We start from the raw sequence: 20,516 nt of genomic DNA, 5'->3' as shown, positions 1-20,516 counted from the left end.
CGCGCACCGACCATTTGTCTTCTCCCATTTTCCAGAGGATGTTTTATATGAAGCAGATGGTTTTTTCAAGGGAAAAAACTGCAGCTGGTCTCTTCTGGGTCAACAGTAAAATGCAAGTTCTATAGCCTTAATCTACTCAAGAACATCAATATTGTGAGTAGACTACGGCCCGGTGCTAACCATGTGGGCCCATTGTTAGCAGTATCTGAAATATACAACGGGCCCACATGATGCGATGATCCAAACTATTGCCCCACTTAGATATGTCGTCACTGAAAATCATCTACAAAGGAAAATCCTAACTCTTATCTATAGAGGGATGACACATTATACAAACGTCTCTAGATTGAAGGGTTAGGATCATACAAAGGAGATTGATTTCCAGGACACTTGGCCTATGTTGCTGCCCTTCAAATGAGTGGTTTGGACTTTTGGATCATCAAACCATGTGGACCCCTCTTTTTTTCTTTTTTCTTTTTCGTATTTGCTTACGAGAAAAAAATAAACTCTCTCCTCCTCCTGCTCTCAATCCTCTCGTCTCTGATTCTTTCTTCATCGTTAAGAAATCATTAGCGTTTCAAAAAACAAAAAACAAATAACATCTCTCAAAATTCAACCGTAAGCGGGCATCAAATTAGCTTTTGATGAACATTGCGAATATTATGCTTAGGGGTTGAGCCTCTAGTCAAACCGCATAGCCGTTGCTGCCCGCCTAATCATCTGCAACCATGAGGTCAAAGGTTCAATCCCATCTTACCTACCCCCTCCCAAAAGAAAAAGACTATTCTGCTTAATTTTGAAAAATAGGATCAGCAATCCATGACCCAAAAAATAATGGTGAAGTTTCACGTTGGGCTGCAACTCGGGGTTGGGTTTTGAAGAACCCTACCCGAGAAATTTCTCGGGTCGGGTTGCCCCCCCGCCCCCTCTCATGGAAAACCCACGATTCCCAAACCCGGCCCTACCCATGATAATTCTTGGGTCGGGTCGGGGTTTTTCATGTTGGCGCATTGTTTTACATTATCTAACTACAACTCACTGAGATTAAATGCAGAGAGAAACAAACTCGGTGGCATGGAATAACATAAAGGCATATATATAGGTGTATGAGTGCTTAGATGTTTGCATTTAACCTTTTTTTATGTAAAACACTGGTTCCATGCTTATTAAGCAAGGACTCACTTGCACTTGCAAGAAAATGCAAACATGCATCCGGTCTGCAAAGGATGGTAGTTCTGTAATTGTTGACAATTGAAACTCCATTTGTAACCGTAGGCCAAACCAAAGAGCGTAACCATAAATTTCATATAACCACATAAATAATTCATTTAAACATGCAACAATACTAAATTCAATGATATTACTAATATGTGCAATATTGAATTTATATGTTTCAAGTCGGGTCAGGTTTTGGGTTTTTCAACATGAAACCCGACCCTACCCGAGATTGAGTCTAGTTTTAACCTGAAACCCTGCCCCCTGCCCAAGGCCCATGATTTAAGAACCCGGCCCATGGTATTTTCGGGTCGGGTAAAACCGGGCCCAAGTTGCACCCCTAGTTTCATGTGCCACAATAAGCCAAATAAATTTGCATCCACCTTTGCCCAAAACCGATTCACATCATAAATATGAAAATTTTCTCATTGGAAAAAACCAGTGTTATTCCACATATCCTAGTCATCATCAAATGAGAACGACGATCAGTTTCATGTTTTGCGTCCAGAAAAGAGGATAAACACCAAAGAGAAGATAAACTTACACTATGCTTAAAGTTCTTTGACTGACTAATGGCTGGGTGTACAGTCGGCTAAGAACAGAGTGCTCTGGCTTATAATCACACTCGAAGTCGAGATTAACAAATGCCGCTCAACTTTAGGAAGTTCCTCAATATTTATCTGCAACGACTTCTGGCAGTTCAATGTCTACCTGCTACATTCCTAAAAGCTGTTAAAGAAACAAATTTGAACAAATCAAACAACAAATTTTCAGTAGTACCATTAGGATAATGGTGAAACTTCTCGATAGTTTTAGTTTCCATGACTATAGTTACCAATCATAGACAAGTTTAATGGGAGACAAAAGGATGCACTGCTGTGATAAAATCTGCAGTGAAATGAATGAGATTGAATAGCTATACAACATGGTGATGGGTCTATCTTCCAATACTTTATGGAAATCAAACGCAATTCACGACACGTGATATGGCACAAAAAAAAGAACAAGAAAAAATCGAGTTCAATACTGTATTAGCTCAAAAAATGTAGTAGAAAACACGTAGATAAATGAAAACACGAAAAACACATTTAATACATTTTTTTTTTCATTTACAAAATATGATAGGGGTAAATTTGGAAAGTTGGTCAAAGAAACACATTTAATACGTTTAAAACGTGTTTAAAACGCATTTTAAACGTTTACCTTAAAAAAACGAGTTTTTTAGTCATAAAAAGTTTTAAATGAAGCATTAAACGGAGAACCCTTTAAAACGAAGTTTTGCTAACTATGCTCAGGACCCAAAGAAAAAAACTACAATTTCAAGCTCCAGACATATCATGGTTCAAATACACAATTCATGAATTGGCTAAACAGCCACTATTGAAACTGGAGAATCAGATTGATCCAACTAGCCAACTAAATGACACGGCTTGCAACCAGGAAGTCAGAGAACCCACGTTTTCCAATCACGTGACGAGGGAGAAGCTAAATGCTTATGGTAGGAAAATGTGATCGAAATTTTGTGAAAGAGAACTGGATACCAAGTGGAAATAAAATTCCTATGGAGAGACAATAACCGCCACTGTATCTAGAAGACAATGGATAGTAGAAGAGAAGTGGGTCCCAACTGGCAAGAAAGTTCCTGCAGAGACTGCTCCAGCTGAGAATATAAATGTTGTTAAAATTGATTAATCTGTCCATCCTAGAGCTGTTAAGTCTATTGAGCTACCCAATTCCACGCCACTAAGCAAGAAATATGATTCAGTTAGATTTGTTGTCTTGAGTAATGAGACTATCTCCAATGCAGCTAATGATTAAGACCCAAAACCTATTATTAATAGCTCAGAGACTTTACGCCCAGAATTAACAAATAAAGCAGATACAGCTCCCCTGAGACTGTCACAGCATATAAAAGAAATGATAAAGACCTCTCAAGGTAAAGTTTGTTGAGATTCCCATCATCGTTCGGAGAACCTTAGATAACAGGGACATGAATGAAGAAATAACAATCGAAAATAAGAATCACTTATCAGGTTCACCAACAGAGGGATAAGAGATTAGGAACATTTTTTATATTGGCTCACTTTGAAGGAGATTATTACTATAGTCCTAAGATCACTGTCCCCCCAAACCCATGATTTATTACTCGTGTGCGTGACTAAAACAAATATCATGAAAAAAATGACAACTCAAACAAATCCTATTAGGATCGAATTCAGTATACACGGTTAATCCAAAATGATATTTGATGATCCTAGAATTTGGAGTCGGATAATAGATCTCTCCTATTCCTTTTTTACTCTCTGAATTTAGAGTTTTGATGGAGTATATTCCTCCTCAGTAACCTCCTCTGTTTGTGGAAAATTTGAAATCTCTTATGCAGTATCTGGTTGAGCTCCAAAAACTAGTTGACTCAGATGTAGTGGACCCGTGGTTATATCTTTGTTATTAAACTCGTAAAGCCCTACAAAATACCAGATTACCACCAAAAATAAAAAATCTAACCCTGCAACCCATAACCCAAGCTTTCCAAAATCACCTGACCTACCACCAGTAGCTGGTAAAATCCAATATGTTAAGCTCACTTGAAATGATAAAAGTCAACTTACACTATCTAATTTACGCCATTAGCCCAACTATTCTTGTAAATACACAGTTCAACATGAACTCGAACCTCCAGATAGTAGTGTGCCTAAAACATACATAATGAATCATGTTTATAAATAATGGATTTTTCTGGTCAATTTATCTGCACTTGTTAGCTAGTGTCTACAAATAAAATAATATCTAGAGAACAATAAGTTGACCCATAAAAGGTTTTGTTTTATAACAATGGGCAATTTTGTAAATGTTTTGGGATAGTTGTGACAAATCAAGGGTATCTCAAAGGCAAACTTCAAATTTCCAAGAAATAACTGAAAGACCTACTTACAAAACATGCATTATTTCCATAAACCAGGTACTGTATATATACTAACATAATAAGTTCTGGTGGCATGCCCAGATGGTGTTTCCATTCTCTTGCCTACATGTCAAAACAGTTGGTTGTTATGCTATACGTAGAGGTAAATATTGTCAATTACTAGCCTTTATATAATAAAGAACACCAAATGGGTGGGCCCCACTGTATTTTATAAAAAATACTTGAACCTATATGCTGACACCATATAAAAGTCTAAGTTCAATCATAAACCTATCGTTATGACTAAAATGAGTAGCATATAATTAGCTTTTAATGAAACATCAAGAATATTCTGCTTAATTTTATAGGATGTGCGTTCACCTCATTTCCATGACAAGTAGCAGAAAACCAAACTTTTTGTCATTGGTAAACTTTCCAGAGCAATAGTGAACCAAATAAATTTGCATCTACCTTCACTTGACGGGGATTTACATCATAAATGTGAAAATTTTCTCAGGGGGAAAATCTACTGTTATTCTACATATCCTAGTCATCTTCAAATGAGAACAACGATCATTTTCATGTTATGTTTATCAGGCAAAGAGAAGACATAGATAAACTTACACTATGCTGGAAGTTCTATGATTGAGATTCATGGCTGGGAGTCAGGCAGTCGGGTAAGGACAGAGTGCTCTGGCTTATGATCACACTCAAAGTCGAGATGAACAAATGCCCGCTCGACTTCAGGAAGCTCCTCAATCTTTATCTGCAATGACTCTCCAATTGCGTGTGCTTCCTTTAAAGGTAATTCTTCTGGCAGCTCAATGTCTACCTGATTCATTACATGAAGCTGTTAAAAACAATAACGAACAAATGAAACAACAAATTTTCAGCATTACCGTTAGGATAATGGTAATATTGCTATGCTTTCATTGCTGAGATTTGTAGCTTCTCTATTGTATTAGTATCCATAATTATAGTTACCAATCAGAGACAAGCTTATCTTAATAGTGGGAGCCACAAGGATGCGCTCCTTCGGAGTTGTTTAAATGCCAGAGAAGAAAAATGAAACACATGATGGCTTTTATAATGGAATACACAGTAGTCTGTTTAGTGGGAATTGAGATACTGAACATTTACATCAACTAGAAGTCTTGCAACGCATCATACATGAAAGGATGCTTATCGGTGGTAAAGAGTGAGCAGAGGAGATGTATCATGCCTGAAAAAATCTCAGCAAATGTAAATACTATGTGGAAAACTGGAAATAGGATATTCGAGCCTGAAAGATTACATATTTTCCATAAGGGATTGGTGGAGCGCAATGGGGATGTGAAAGCCCACAAGAAGGCATATGAGATGTTTGTTGAGCTATTATTGCACGTGTGGTATTTGGGCGCGGTTTGTTTGAGAATGAGATTGTATCTATCTTCCAATACCATATGAAAGTTGATTCTGATAAAATCTGCAGTGCAATGAATCAAAGCCCAATACATGACCCAAAGAAAAAGAGGAACAATTTCAAAGTTCGACATGTCATGGTTCAAACAAGCAATTCATGAATTGGCTAAAGAGGCAATATTGAAACTGGATAATCAGATTGATCCAACTAGCCTACAAAATGGCGTGGCTTGCAACCAGAATTAACAAATAAAGCCAATGCTTCGGACCCAAAACCGTATTAATAGCTCGGAGAGGTAATGCCCAGAATTAACAAATAAAACATATAAAACTGTCCTGAGACTGTCACAGCAGATAAAAGCCTAAGCCCCCTGAAGTTAAAATTTGTTAAGATTCCCGTCATCATTCCTAGAACCTTAGGTAATAGGGAGATGAATGAAGAAATAACAATTGAAAAGAATAATCAATCATCAGATTCTCCAACAGAGGAAGAAGAGATTAGAAACATTTTCTATATTGGCTCACCCTGAAATTTTTCATGAGATTTTTCTAAAAGACTCATTTAGCCGACCCCAACTAGTTTGGGACAAAGGCTTTGTTGAGTTGAGTTGAGTTGAGCTCACCTTGAAGGAGATTACTAGAGACCTATGATCACCAACCCCAAAGCCCAAGACCAGGTGCTCGTAAGCATACACTAAAACAAAACCTATTTTCATTGTTAATCCAAAATGATATTTGATGATGATTCAAGAATTTGGGGTTGGATAATAGATCTTTTCTCTCCATTTTATTACTCTCTCTGAGTTTAAAGTTTCGATGGAGTCTATTCCTCCTGTGGTGTTAAAATTGAAATCAGTAACATCCTCTGTTTGTGGAGAATTCGAAATCTCTTGTGCGGTATCTGGTTTGAGCTCCAAAAGTTACTTGACTCGGATGTAATGGTCATATTTACTTTGTTAATAAACTGGTAGAGCCCTGCCAAATCCCAGATTACCAACCAAAAATAAAAAATCAAACCCTAGAACCCACAGGCCCAATCTTTCCAAATCACCAAGCCTACTACCACTAGCTTTCTAAAGCATAATACTACACGAAATCGAACCTCCAGGTAGTAGCCTACCTAAACCATGCGTAATGAACTGTGTTTATCAATATTGGATTTTTCCTGGTCAATTATCTGCACCTATTGTTAGCTAGTGTCTACAAATAAAATAATATCTAGAGAACAATGAATTGACCCATAAAAGGTTTTGTTTTGTATATGTTTTGGGATAAGTTGTGACGGATCAAGGGAAAGCCAAATTTCAAACTTCCAAGAAATAACTGAAAGACCAACTTACAAAACATGCATTAATATTTCCATAAAGCAGGCATACGTAATAACATAATAAGTTCTAGCGGCATACCCAAATGGTGTTTACCTTTTCTTGCCTAAATGTCAACACAATTGGTCGTTATACTAATGGTAAAAGTAAATTGTGTCAATTACTAACCTCTACAAAATAAAGAACACCGAAGGTGTAGGCTCTAACTGTGTCAACACGCTTGATTTGATGGTGGTGCCTTATGACGAGGTATGTCAGTTTCTGCAACACTTCAGGGGGAGCTGATTGCCCCACCAGGGAAACTGCATCAAGAAGGAATATGATAATAGTCAAATACACCACTTATACACCCAGCTAAATATAGCAAATTAAATCTTTATTCATGGGCTTGGTATGTTTATCATATTCTGGTACTAAATCATGTGACTAGTTGCTAATCTAATAGGTATTCAATCACCAAGATATGATCATAATTAAATCCATTAGTTCTTCAAATACGATAAAATCTGGATATATAACAACTAATGAAGCTTGAAAAGAAAGGATGATTTCCACGGAAAATTTCCAATAATCCTCCAAGGACCTCAACATTAACAAAACCCCATTGTAATATGAGATTTTTTTGAACTCTCCCTATGATAAAGTGCTAATATTCTTAATCCATACCCATTAGTCTTAAAGGCAAAGTTGATCAAGGCACCTGTTGACGTTTTTTAAAAGTGATTGCTTGCACACCAGAAGTAAAAATAACCTCAGATTTTTTTCCCATTGATTTCACAAAAGAGAGAAGGTAATAAGCCACTTTCATGAAATAGAAGGGAAGGATGTTATGCGAGTGCAAATTCAAAGCACAACAAGAAACTAATCCGCAGAGAAACATCATGAAAAGGGGAAAAATGGGGTTACCAAAATCCCTCATGGATAGTCTATGGAAAAGAAAAAAATCCAACATATTCTTTCCAATGAGGAATGCATTTTTAATTACCAAATTTCTAAAATTTCAAGGAAAGATTACTTCATTGCCTTGTATCTTGATATATAGGATTCATTTCATAGAAAAGTGGCAAAGTTTACGAAAATTTTGAGCCGGGTAGATTCTTTCACCTTCATGAAAATTTTCTAAAGGATTCATTACCCGACCCCAACTAGTTTGGTACAAAGGCTTAGTTGAGTTGAGTTGAGTTGCTAGTATCTTGATATACGGAGTATATCTTTAGACGTCTTGCTAATCTATTGTAGAATTCCTCAATTGTAGTATATCTTTAGACAACAGAAATTTTCTGCAGAATTCCTCAAATAAATTTCTGACGTACTAAAATTCCCAGAATAGCAGTTATTTTTTACGTGTGCGGATTCTCTTAACCGCAGTTTTCAGGAGAAAATAAAATTTTGAATTTGAAGGTTATCAGTTGGCTGTTTCTATGAACAAAGTCAAGTCGGTATGTAAATGGAGATTGAGGCATGCAATGCTGAAGAATACACATTATAGTGCAGAAATTATTCATTTAAGTTTGAGAACCCTCTAGAAATCATCGGACAGTCGAACAAGAACTTGTGAATGAAATATACAAAGAGAAAATAATTGTACCTGCATTTTCCAAAACGGTTCCAGACCAATTCGAAATTGTATAGACCGCGAGTATAATAGCACCAACAGGGTCAATCCACCAGTAGAATTTATCACCAAGAATGGCAGCAGCTAAGCCTACGATATTTGTTACGACATCGAAATAATGATCCTGGATGTCAACATTCAAGGAAGAAGTAAATTTTCCAGCATGAAGAGCACCATCAAGTGTATTTTTTTTTTTTCTGAATGGTACCATCAAGTGTTATTGAATCAAAATGGATGTAAACACTTCAGAACATAGAGATTAAATGAGAAAAACCTTTGCGTAAGCACGGACAATGGTGTTCCTTGAGCTTCTGCAATAAAGCCAAAGTGCAAGTTTTACTACAGTGGCAGACGACATGATTGCATACAACCACACCAATTGACCCGAGGTCATCTTAGCCGTAGCTTCATCTTTGATCAGTTCCTCTACTGCCAGGATCAGCACTTGAAATCCTGCAAATGAGATGAGAAGTTTTACACTGTTATTTTAGAAATATACAAACATGCAATTTCCTTTCAAGAGGGTGACTGTCTGACTGATAGCAGGGCAAGACTGAACAACCAGACTGAGCAGTATCATAATTAGAGAAGATATAGTTATTTCAGATCTACCATCAATAAAATAAATAAATCATAACACTTTATCATGGATCACTGGAAATAGTTTTGCTATTTCATTCCGATTTATAATAGTCGAATGTATAAGTCCGATAGAAAGCAATGTTAGAAAGTCTTCACACACCTGGCTAAGTAGCAAAAAAAAATAAAAAATTAAGTAATTAAAAAGTCCACCGTATTTGGATATAAAGGAGTAAGGATCGTAGGATTCTCTAAGAAAAATAAATTTTGAGTGAAGAATTGTTTTCATTTTGTATGTAAATCCTTCCACTCGGAATAGATAGCTAAGAAAAAATGTTTAAAAACTCACTGGGTTAATCATCGACTCGCCCACGTCAACTCAATTTCGGCTCAACAGAGTTTTTTTTATTTTTAAAAAAGATGTTCAACAAGCTTTAGTGAATAAAAAACTTGTTGAGTCAATCATTAGCTCACCGGAGACAAACCAGTTTTACCCTGGGCAAATTAGTGACTAAGTACGAGTTTTTAAACATTGTCAACAATAAAATTATTTCATTTATGTTTGAGAACCTGTTTATCAATTATATAGAAGTAATTATCTAGTTGAGTAAGAGTTCCACATCACCTAGTTCATGAAAACCAATGTTATCTATCCAATGGAGAAAAAGTACTAGACAGACAAAAATTGGAAAAAAAAACGTGGAACAGTATAAAAGGTATCTGTTCCATGTCATTCGCAGTCAAGCATGTGTAGTGGAAGTGTCCATTTCTGAAGGTTTCCTATTATTCAAACTCTACATATATGTAGCAAGGTTGTTCAAATGAAATACATTTTCCATTTCACAGTGGACATCGGCAATCAGAGAATCTATGTTGAAAACTGGTCACTGTGGTCCCGTGTCTCAGACCCTCCACACATTATAGCAAGAATATAGGTCATGCTCACTTGCCTAATATAGGTATTTGCCTCATCCCACAGACTCCGTGAATACATATCTTATCAGTATTGTATCGCTATATAGGGGGTTTAGTAATTTTGCTCACCTCATGAAGTGGAAGCCTCTTCCCATGGTCTTACTGAAAACATCTGCCAACAGTATTCACTTATTATATATGGGTCACCTCTCACAGAATGGTAGCCACTGTTATTTCCTTTTGTGTACTCGCTCATTGAAACAAAATGATGAGATAAGTATGTCTGCCTTTTCATCACAAGACATATCCTTAAAATAAACCACAACTATACCTGTCATCTAATAATGCTAAAAATGAGAAGGGTTCTCGACGGCACTCGGCATCCATGGCAGAAGGGAAAAGTTTGTGGAATAGGCATCTGTCTGTTCTGGCACGATCCCGATCGATCCCCCCCCCCCCCCCCCCCCCCCTTTTCTCATTTGGATTGTCAACTGTAAATCCGTTTTTTTATTCATGTTATTTTGTAACTATCTCTTTCTTGTTATTGTGTAGCTCTCAGCTCTCTCTCTCTCTCTCTCTCTCTCTCTCTCTCTCTCTCTATATATATATATATATATATATATATATATATATATATATATATATATATATATATATATATATATATATATATATATGCGGGTCGTTGGTTTGGTGATCCGGATCGCGGGTCAAGGGGGGAGGGCAGGTAACCTTGCCTTCGACCACCAGAGGGATCAGTGAACACACACACACACACGCACGCACGCACGCGCGCACACACACACACACACACACACACACACACACTCCCTGTTTGGATATAGCACTCCATACTTTATTAACCACTTCTCTATTTGGCTATTGACAGCATCTTGGGAATTGTAACAACCTTTAAAAGCAAAATAGAAAGTGCAGATATCAGTTCTCTCTCTCTCTCTCTCTCATAGACAATGGTCTGAGACTTTGATGCTCCTGCTTGTGTCCGGAGAGAGAATGAGCAAGACCTCCCCTCTCCTTGTTGCACCACGCAAAACAGGCCTGCCTTTCTAAGTTCTGGGGTTGGGTCGGAGAGGACCAGACCAAATCGGCCGGATCCATGGAATATGAACTGATTAGATTCAATCGGATCTAATCATAGCTTCGGGTTCAGGTATCGTACCATGGCCGGTGAGGCACTAAACTATCTCCTGAATCGTCTGAATCTGAGGATAAGCATTTCAGATCTTGAGTTTATGTAGTTCAGACTTTTGGAAATGGTTAGAAATCCATGTCATTTATGGAAAGTAGTATCTGCTTTGAGAACATAACAACCTACTGTCATTGAATCTAAACTTCCATACATAAGCCCTAAAAAAAAATTGTCCACTTTAACAATGACCACCATCAAATAGCAAACAAATAACCACAATCAAATCATCACAAGGAAAACGAAGATCTGAGCATGGATACATACCTAGAGTAGCCATGATAGCAGCAAAAATGATAATGCCAACTGGTTGCACACGTAACTTGCCAATAGGATACTTGTAGATATTTATATTCTTCATTGACAAATGTGTAAACCAAAGAATGCCTCCTGCCATGAGATCTAATAAAGAGTCTAAAGTTGATGCGGCAATAGCTAATGATCCACTCCTTATTGTAGCATATATCTATATTTCAGAATACACATTGTCACTTAACATTTACACACAATTAGAATATGAAATCATGAGCTATACTTAACTCAGATATCATATGGGAAAATGGAATTATAATTGAAGATATCTTGGTTCATATTTTGAGATTCTTTTTTTTTTTCACAATATAATCAGAAACCACACCTTAAATGCCAGCAAAAGAATATTGGCGATATTAGAGATTTGCATTGCCAATTCCTGAGATTTCTCTTCATGGTCATGGACTTGATCTTGATCTTCATCAATTTCATTCTGTGGATGTAAAGTATCAACTTCCTCAAAGGATCTTAAAGTAGAGAATTGTCTTTCATAGTATTCTTTCTCCCCTGAAAAAATATAGAAGTGATTGAATTTAACAAAGAAAAAATTGAGATAAAGGTAGCCAACAAACATAAATAGAAACTACAATTCAAGAACTAAACAATGCATGCATAAGTTTCCCAATAATTTAGTTGTAATAAAAACAATTGCATCATGGTCAAATATCAATTGCCAACTATTAGTATTTTCAACATATCAAACTATTATCAATTGTCCAAAAGATCCAATGGAATAAATCATACTTAAAATTGTCGAAAACGATTGCCGACTACTGAGCCCTCACCATTGACATGTAAGGCTAGAATTAAATTGTAAAGGTACTAAAATGGAGAACTAAATCATAATGAGTGCATTGAGGGTTTACTTAGTTCACATTTACACCATTTGTAATTCTGCAGAGATGGAGTCGGCAATGATGTGGGGACAATCAGTGTCAGGTTAAGGCATCTTGACACCAATTTAGAAGTTTTAGGGTTTGGGGGAAGCTGCTCCTTATACAGATGTGATGAAATAGGAATTACTAAAAAGTAGGATTTGGTTGGGCAACGGAGTAACAAGATCTACCAAACTTTGGTTGGATAGTTAGAAGATTTATAGTAAGGGATTGAGTTTAACCAGAAGAACCTTAGAGGAATTATATATAGGGAAATGATATCAGAGCTCTAATGTTTTGATATTTCCGCTCAGGTTTCTTGTGTTTTAGTAATTAAAGGGCTGTCAAAAGGTTATTACAGCTCCCAAAAAGCTCTCACAAGCCCTTTAAATACTAAAAGACAAAAAACTTGAGCGGAAATATCAAAACATTGGAGTGTTGATATCATTTCCCTATATATTATATACATAGTGAATATATATATATATATATATAATATTGGTTCTTTTAGGTGTGATAGTTGGTAGGTCAATCAATCATTACACAAGAAGTTAGAAAAGAAGACGGAGAAGGCGAAAAGAAATAACAAGAGTGGCGTGAGTTCTATTCTTCTTAGGGAAACTCTATTCTATTCTCCTTTCCCTTTGTTTTCTCTTCTTTTACATGATTTCTTATCATAGTTTTGCTTGGCTCCATGGTCTAAAGACACTGCTATTGCTCTATGGTCTCATGACTCCACTCCATATCACACAGTAAAATGCTGTTTTCTCTACTTCTACATTTTGCTCCTGCTCATTCTCCACTCATCATTTCCAGATACTTCTAAACTCACTAAATTAGAATCCCAATTCCAACCACTTTTTTTTTTTAATGGATAAGCTGGGGTTAGGCAGACTCCTACCAGATATATTAAATAAAGGAAAGAAAGTACAAATGGGAAACTCAACTAATCCGACCAAGGGGGACAGAAAAGCCAGCTTCAAGAGAACACAAATGGGTGCCAAACAGGCACAGCCAAATGGTTACATCATACTGAAACAGATTCAAATAACAACTCAAATTAAATCCTAGAGAAGACTACTCCCTCCCTATCTGCTTGAATCAGCATCAGTAGCTCTTGAGGGAGATGAGTTGGATCAATATCCTCTCCTTTGCATGGGCATTCTTGTTTTGAAAGGAAGTCTGCAGGTGCATTAGCTTCTCTCCAGCAATGAGAGACTCTCCATGATTCAAACCTAGTAAGACCTTTCCTTATTTCGGACACCAAAGGGATAACCTTCCAAAGAGTTTCAGGCAGAAAATTCAGGATATTGACTGCTGTCAAAGAATCTGCTTCAATCCAAATCTTTCCTTATTTCGGACACCAAATGGATTCCCTTCAGGATAGCTTGCAATTCAAGGGCATATACCTCATCCTTGGGGCTCTCAACAGAAAAAACACCTTGCACAGAGCCATGGGAATCTTGAACAATACCACCTATACCAGCTCCAACATCGTCCAAAGATGCATCTGTGTTTTGCTTTCTTTCATCTGTTTCAGGCTTGTGCGATTGACAGCACTTAATTTGTGGCATATCTTCCTGGAATTTGTACCCAAATAATGAAGCAGCTTTGATATTTTCTTCCCTTGCTTTGTCTTTAAGATCCATCCTATTAATTTTGACACAAACCTCCTGGAGAATTTCCCGAAGAATCCTCAAGGAAATAGGTCTAATAGAAGTAGACACGTGGAGAAAGAAATAGTGGTGAATCGAACAAGGGCGAAAGTAAAAATGGAATAAATTCACATTTCAAGAGCAAAAGCCTAAAATTTGTTAATGGCAAAATTGTTGGGGGTTCCATGCGAAAGCAAAAGATCCCATATCAGAAAAGTGAATACATGCGGAAGGGCTTATAAGGACTTGGGCACCCTCCCTTTAATGGCTAGCATTTAAGGGTTAGTTCTACCCAAGTCCGAACAAAAATCACAATGCTTGCACAAACCAGTGGCATTCTCAACAGCTACCACTAAAAGCAAGAAATAAGAGCCATGTCAGAATTTTGGCCATGACACTGATCAGCAACAGAAGAACAACTACATCTTTTAAAGGTCAAAGTTTAATAGCAAAATCTTGGTACCTCACCCAAAATAGGGTCAATATTACGAGTAGATTACAGGACTCTGTAAAGGCAGAGAATCAATACATGTTTTCTTTGAATAAGCTTAGCAAAGGAATCCCTGATGGGCAGCTGAAGCAAAGCGAAACCCTAGGCATAAAACCATCAACATGTAGATCTCAAAAGATGTAAAGAAATAACATTCAAACATACAGGTGATTCAGAAGGATTGAGGAAAAAGTAGTGCAACAAGATCTGCACATATCATTAGTTTAATTTACAACTGATCAAAATTCTAAAAGACACAGAAATAAAATCTATTAAGGAATCCATCACACAACACCATACTCATAATCAGCATCACAAGAACAAAATCAAAACACAGATCTCACCTTCTCCCAACCCTTTAGCTCTCGACATATTGACATTAAAAGGCTTCTCTGGATCAATTGTACATCTCAACTTTTCAGGTAACTTAGCCAAGAATTCGCCTCTCAGGGTAGTCACCGAATTCCGGCGACTCGCCCTTCGCCCGTTCTCCGGCCTATACCCGTCCATCAACGCTTTACTAACTTCTGAACCCCTTTCCATTTCCACAAAATCTATCACAAACCCTATAAAAAAAACTTGAAAATTTTTCCTTCAAGTGGTTTTGCCTCCTAAACACAAACTTCTACACAAATAAAGACATGTCTCTATGCTTTCTACCAGCTGAAATCTTACGATATTTCTCTGTTTGGGTTCTTTGTGTTTTTTTTTTTTATGGTTCACCTTTTTTTGGGTTCTTGAATATGAGTAACGGGGTATTTTATCCTCTCGTACGGAGAACAGATGGATCCACACACACAAAAAAAGAAAAAAGACTCGTTAGGAAGATTACACGTCTCCCCTCTCTTTAGGGCAGAAGTCTGACCGAGATTGGCGCGAGAAATGTCTTAATGTAATGAGGGAAAGGCAGACTAATTTGAACATAGAATAGATTGGGGTTGGGGCTGTTCTGGATTGAGGGTAGCAAAACACGTATTCTACCCGCAGGTATCCAATCTCAGGGGTTTAATCGGGATAAAATTAATCGATCCCTGAAACAGCTTATCCAAGAATTTCTAGCCCAATGGAGAACCTTCAATGACCAAAATCTTGTGGGGCCTGAATTAATTTGCAGGGGGGACCCCACTGTACCACTTGTACTAGAGCTGACACCTGGTTAGGCCATTCAACCCATTCATGTTTGGCAACCATGGAAAAATTTTCATTCAATATTTGTTACCCAAGTGAGAAAAGGGTAGAGAGGGTTGTTGAGAGAGTGAATTGAGTGGGCCGTGAGTGACGAGAGCATGTGATGGGGTTTGAAAACAAAGAAAAAAAATCTCCCTTCTAAAAAGTATGAAAAATGCTAAACTGATCATTCAGCCCCATTGGATCCAATCACCAAAGAACATATGCACAAAAACAAAAATCCTATTTTCAATCCACACTTTTTTTTTTCCTAATCAAAATAGGATTTTTTTGGTAGGTAAAATAGGATTGGTCAACAAAGTAAGAAAAAGTAGGAAATTTTAGAAATATTTTTCCTTTCCAAACTTTTCCAGAAAATTTCAGCAAACCAAACACAGAGAGAGAGAGAGAGAGCAGGGATAGGATTGGAAAATAGGAAAAATAAAATCCTATTTTGAATACACACTTTTTTTTTTCCTACCATTCAAAATAGGATTTTTTGGGTAGGTAAAATAGGATTGGTCAGCAGAGAAAAAACAAAAGGTTTGTTTACAATCATTAAGCGTACTCACCACTTTTAGAAAGATTCTTGTTTGACCTAAATTGAATTAGACATAAACAAATATTGGAAATTGATTTAAGATGATGCATTCCATAATATATTCACCCCCTTTTCTTCCCCACGACAGCCTCCAAGAGGAAGCTTCTTGGGTTAAGTAAGTGAGGTTTTTATATGGTATCCGTAGGTATATGAGAGTTAAGTAAAAAAGGTAAATGATATATTGGCCCCTCATTTTAGTTGGAACTAGGGGTGGACATGGTTCCGGTTCGAACCGAACCGGCACATTTGGTTCGGTTCGGTTCCATTTCTATATGGTTCGGTTCCGGTTCCAAAATCCGGGAACCGGTGAAAATTCGGTTCGGTTTTGGGTTTGGGATCCCGGAACCGAGAACCGAACCGAGAACCGAATTGGTTTAATGAGGGCATGTTTGCTTTGGATATTAGGGTCTGATTATTTCCCAAATTTGTAGTTCATGGCTTCATGCATTGCCAAAATTTGTGTATGATTATCCCACCTGTTCTTACTTCTTCATACTTCATATAAGTTTTGCATTGCCCAAATTTGTGTCTGTTACTGTGACTGTTAGTGCTTGTAATTCATATATAAACAGGGCCATTGGTGAAGGTTGGGTAAACCCAGAATCGAACCGAACCGAACCGAACCGATTATATATGGTTCTGGTTCGGTTCCACAGATCTATGGTTCGGTTCTGGTTCCAATTTCAGGGAACCGATTATACATGTTTCGGTTCTGGGTTTAGCCCAAAACCGAACCGAACCATGTCCACCCCTAGTTGGAACAGAGCTTCTAGTGTTAAAGAGTAGTCATAAACAGGCAAGAGGGGGGCTGTTCGAAGATCCAAACCATCATTTGTTGGCTCTCAAAGTAAATCGGATGTGCTCGAAAAATAGATAATCTTAACCCTTCATCCTACGGAGATGATTTTTGACTTTGCAAACTGTATTGTCATTTTCACAATAATGACTACTTACCTAGAATTTCTTCATTAGGACACTATTAATGTGAACAAGGGGTCCTTTTTTGGATTCTCTCCATTACGACACATTATTAAAATGACCAACTAACCTAACCATTCGTCATGGAAATCAATGTCAACTATCAATTTCAGGGTCCCATGCGGTAGATATCTACTCACAATCAGGCATTTTATTGGGCCCAATAGGTCATGGTCCCATGCCGAACAGACATCCCATGCATAAGATAAACGGCTACTAAAATCAACGGCTGATCTTTTCTTAGTGGAATACTAAACAAGGCTTGTTGGATCATCTGATCAATGTCTTATCAACGCCATCAGACTGGAATTGTGATTCCCATTTCGATCACTGGATCAGATCATTTCAACATGGCATACAGGGCTCCCAAAAAGTTGCTGTTAGGAAAGAGCCCAACAGCCACTATTTAACATTCTTCAAAAATTAAGAACTAACGACAAGCCATCAAGAAAAATAATCTACAAGTGGCCAAGTGGGTCACTATAATTCCATCTATTCTAACAGAAGTAAGGTCAAGCGTACGTAAGTAAAACCAAACAAAGAGAGACAAAAAAATAAAATAAAAGAAAGTGTCACACAGGAACATACGCACGGAATTCATATGAATGGATTGAGTTGGAATCGTGGTTGAGAAAACTCTTACTAGACAGAAATGCATGAAAGTGACATCTAACTGTATGAAAATAGGGTTTTGCTAGATTTTACACATAATTTGAGATTTTTACTCATCTTTCGAGATTTTACTATAAAAAATTGTGTAAAATCATGACTTTTTTTTTTTTTTTTTTTTTTTTGAAAGGTCATGTAAAATTGATGATAATAAAATCTTATGGTTGACTCACAAATCATTAGCTACGCCAGCAAGATAGAGTTATTAACTAGACTACAATTATTATATTATTGCTCACCAAAACTAGCCGTGACTGAATGTAATGTGTTTATAACACTCTTCCAATTTTTTCAAAAAGGGATTATTTGAGGAGTTTTTATATGGTGTAAGGCCTTACAACTATACGGTAGGGGTGCTACCTTTGATATTTGATCCAACAGCAGCTCCTCAAAAGAGGAGCTGCTGTTGGATCAGATATCAATGATGGTACTTCCACATTACAAAGGCCTTATTGTTGTAAGCCCTTACACTATATAATTTCTCTTATTTGACCCATTCTTCTCTCAAAATTGCAGATCAGCTTGCTAAGAGTCCCGCCATTTCTCACACACACTGTAGAAACCTCTACAGATCGGACCTACTTGGGAAGGAGACCAACAGATGAATGGTTTAAAAAAGAAAAAAATGAGTGCATGTAGCTGTATAAAAACTCTGATGAATGGTTTAAATGTTGTTGATCAATGCAAGTGTTAGGTGGTGTGAATTATATGTAGATGACGACATCTGACATGCAATTATGGGTGCCATATGCTTATCATAACAAAGAGCCAAAAAATTATTGTCTGCCGTGTTTGCATATCATATTTCATTAATTTCATAAAAATGTTATCTATTGTTTCTTAAATAAAAGTTTATAAAAAATTTAATTGATAGCTATGCTATGATGATTCAATCTGAAACCATTTTTTTCCTCGTGGGACCCAAACAACACCTAACACAAAAAGAAATAAAAAAATGAAAGGAAAAAGGGAGAAAACAGCACAACTAAACAATTACCTTGAGAATTTAAGATTAATCTTATTTGAAAGCCATTAAATATATCATTTCTAAAACTCATGATTTGCTAGGAAAAGAGAACAGCCTCACATGCTCACTTTTCAGCAGATTTTGTCTTATTCAATTAATTCATCTGAGGTGAGGTGGGCCTTTCTCCCATGCAAAAGTCAGTCGCCAGATGGCTTTACTCGAAATTGCCTACGAAATCCCCGTAGGACTATTATTTACAGATTGAGCTTCCAGCCACGGTCACCACGTTCAATAAATAGTCTGATCAAGGGCATTGTGGTCATTTTGGAAAGAAATATTTCCCTACAAAAGCTGGTTAGCCTTGTAACATGATCCACTCGGGCCATGAGCGGAATCCCAACAGACACTGATTTACGCCCAAACTCGCGGACCCACTTCTTATATTTTTTATACAAGTCAGTAGAGGAACTCGGTCCCATCAGAGATATACCTTATATATAGAAGGTTCCTTACTAAGATATTGCCTCCCTAAACCATAATCAAGTCCCCTAATTAACTACGGACAAAGGAACTACCTTAATAATAATAAATGCTGGAGCACGCAATGATTTATGGGTAAACGAAAAACAAAAGGGGGTGGAAATATCATTTCCCATATCAAAAACCAAAAGTCTCCTGTCTCTCTCCCTCCCTCAAAACCCCAAGCCGACGCCACACGACCTTTGAATATTAAAATCTAAGATTCCTTTCCTAATCACTCACTAATCTAACACTAATACGAGATTACGAGACAAAAACTAAATTCCAAGAAGAAGAAGAAGAAGAAAATGGCGTTCGTACCTTTAGAGCGTACTGGTTTGGAGAGTTTCCAAGCAATAGATTCCTCCAGTTCGTAGTTCTGCTTCCAAGCTCCTTCAAATCTGTTGAAAAATTGAGCCCTAGCTGCGTACAGAGAATTTCTTTCTACATCGTCTTCTACATCTCCACTGTTTCGTATTAGTAACGGGTCTTCTTTACAAACCCTAACTCTTTCCATGGCCGTATTTCCAACTCTTTCAGACCACAGAGAAAAATACTTTCCTCCAGCAGCTTAACCTGCGTTTCTTTTTATAGGGCAAGTCAGAAAAAAATAAATGAATGCTGAAATAAAAACGCTCGGACGGTAGTATCGAGGTAAATGCATTAGAATATCACGTGTTAACCACAAGACAAGGTTCTGGTCCCATGCCGAATGGACATACTATTTATGAGATAACCTATTAATAGAGGGTTTTGTGGATGAAGGGGTAGGATCATCAGATCAAAGTGTCTGTTTTCCAATTAGATCAAGGGAGCTGACTATGTCAACGTGGCACTTACAGCGTCCACAGAGTAGCTTTTTTATAGTGGAATTTTACTGTGCCCTCACGTGGAAATACAGTTGCAGAAAGGGACCACTCTTCGGATTACCTGACAGGCAAATATATATTGACCCCCTTTTCTACTTGGGACAGCCCCCTCTTATGTAAAAGAGAAGTCACGAATACACTAGAGGGGCAGTCCAGAGTAAAGAAAGGGGGCAAATATATCACTTCCTTGACTTAAATCATTAATTTGCAGTCCCCGCCATAGATAGGACGTGCTCTAAAAATCTTACCCGTAGG

The 20,516-nt window shown here is 37.3% G+C and overlaps 1 protein-coding gene across 4 annotated transcripts; it reads right to left on the bottom strand.

Annotated features, from left to right (window-relative positions):
• Nucleotides 1-1,614: 1,614 nt before the first annotated feature.
• Nucleotides 1,615-19,964, bottom strand: LOC143877867 (Cation efflux family protein). 4 transcript variants are annotated; one of them, XM_077380161.1, is made up of 8 exons: nucleotides 19,714-19,964; nucleotides 11,797-11,978; nucleotides 11,427-11,625; nucleotides 8,733-8,911; nucleotides 8,432-8,582; nucleotides 7,012-7,145; nucleotides 4,742-4,949; nucleotides 1,615-1,944 (listed from the first exon to the last, which is right to left on the bottom strand). In XM_077380161.1, the coding sequence occupies exons 1-7, from the start codon at nucleotides 19,907-19,909 to the stop codon at nucleotides 4,770-4,772; spliced, it is 1,221 nt and encodes a 406-aa protein (XP_077236276.1). In that variant the 5' UTR covers nucleotides 19,910-19,964; the 3' UTR covers nucleotides 1,615-1,944; nucleotides 4,742-4,769. The 4 variants fall into 4 exon arrangements, with proteins under 4 accessions (XP_077236276.1, XP_077236273.1, XP_077236274.1 ...); XM_077380158.1 differs by lacking the exon at nucleotides 19,714-19,964 and adding an exon at nucleotides 14,836-15,425; XM_077380159.1 differs by lacking the exon at nucleotides 19,714-19,964 and adding an exon at nucleotides 14,836-15,425 and having other exon boundaries at nucleotides 1,615-1,929.
• Nucleotides 19,965-20,516: the final 552 nt, after the last annotated feature.

This window comes from Tasmannia lanceolata, unplaced genomic scaffold (genome assembly GCF_043159265.1).
Source record: "Tasmannia lanceolata isolate RefF3 unplaced genomic scaffold, GAP_Taslan_0.1 ptg000005l, whole genome shotgun sequence".
Taxonomy (NCBI): Eukaryota; Viridiplantae; Streptophyta; class Magnoliopsida; order Canellales; family Winteraceae; genus Tasmannia; species Tasmannia lanceolata.
The sequence above is the reverse complement of the archived record's forward strand: the minus strand, read 5'-3'. Positions and strand labels throughout refer to the sequence as shown.

Bases quoted from the DNA above. Each gene is read 5' to 3' on its own strand.
- LOC143877867 (XM_077380158.1), bottom strand. From the start codon at position 15,034: ATGGAAAGGGGTTCAGAAGTTAGTAAAGCGTTGATGGACGGGTATAGG. The intron at 11,979-14,835 runs GTGAGATCTGTG...ATATTTTTTCAG, and splicing joins AGCTAAAGGGTTGGGAGAAG to GGGAGAAAGAATACTATGAA. The intron at 7,146-8,431 runs GTACAATTATTT...TTCTTGATGCAG, and splicing joins AACCGTTTTGGAAAATGCAG to TTTCCCTGGTGGGGCAATCA.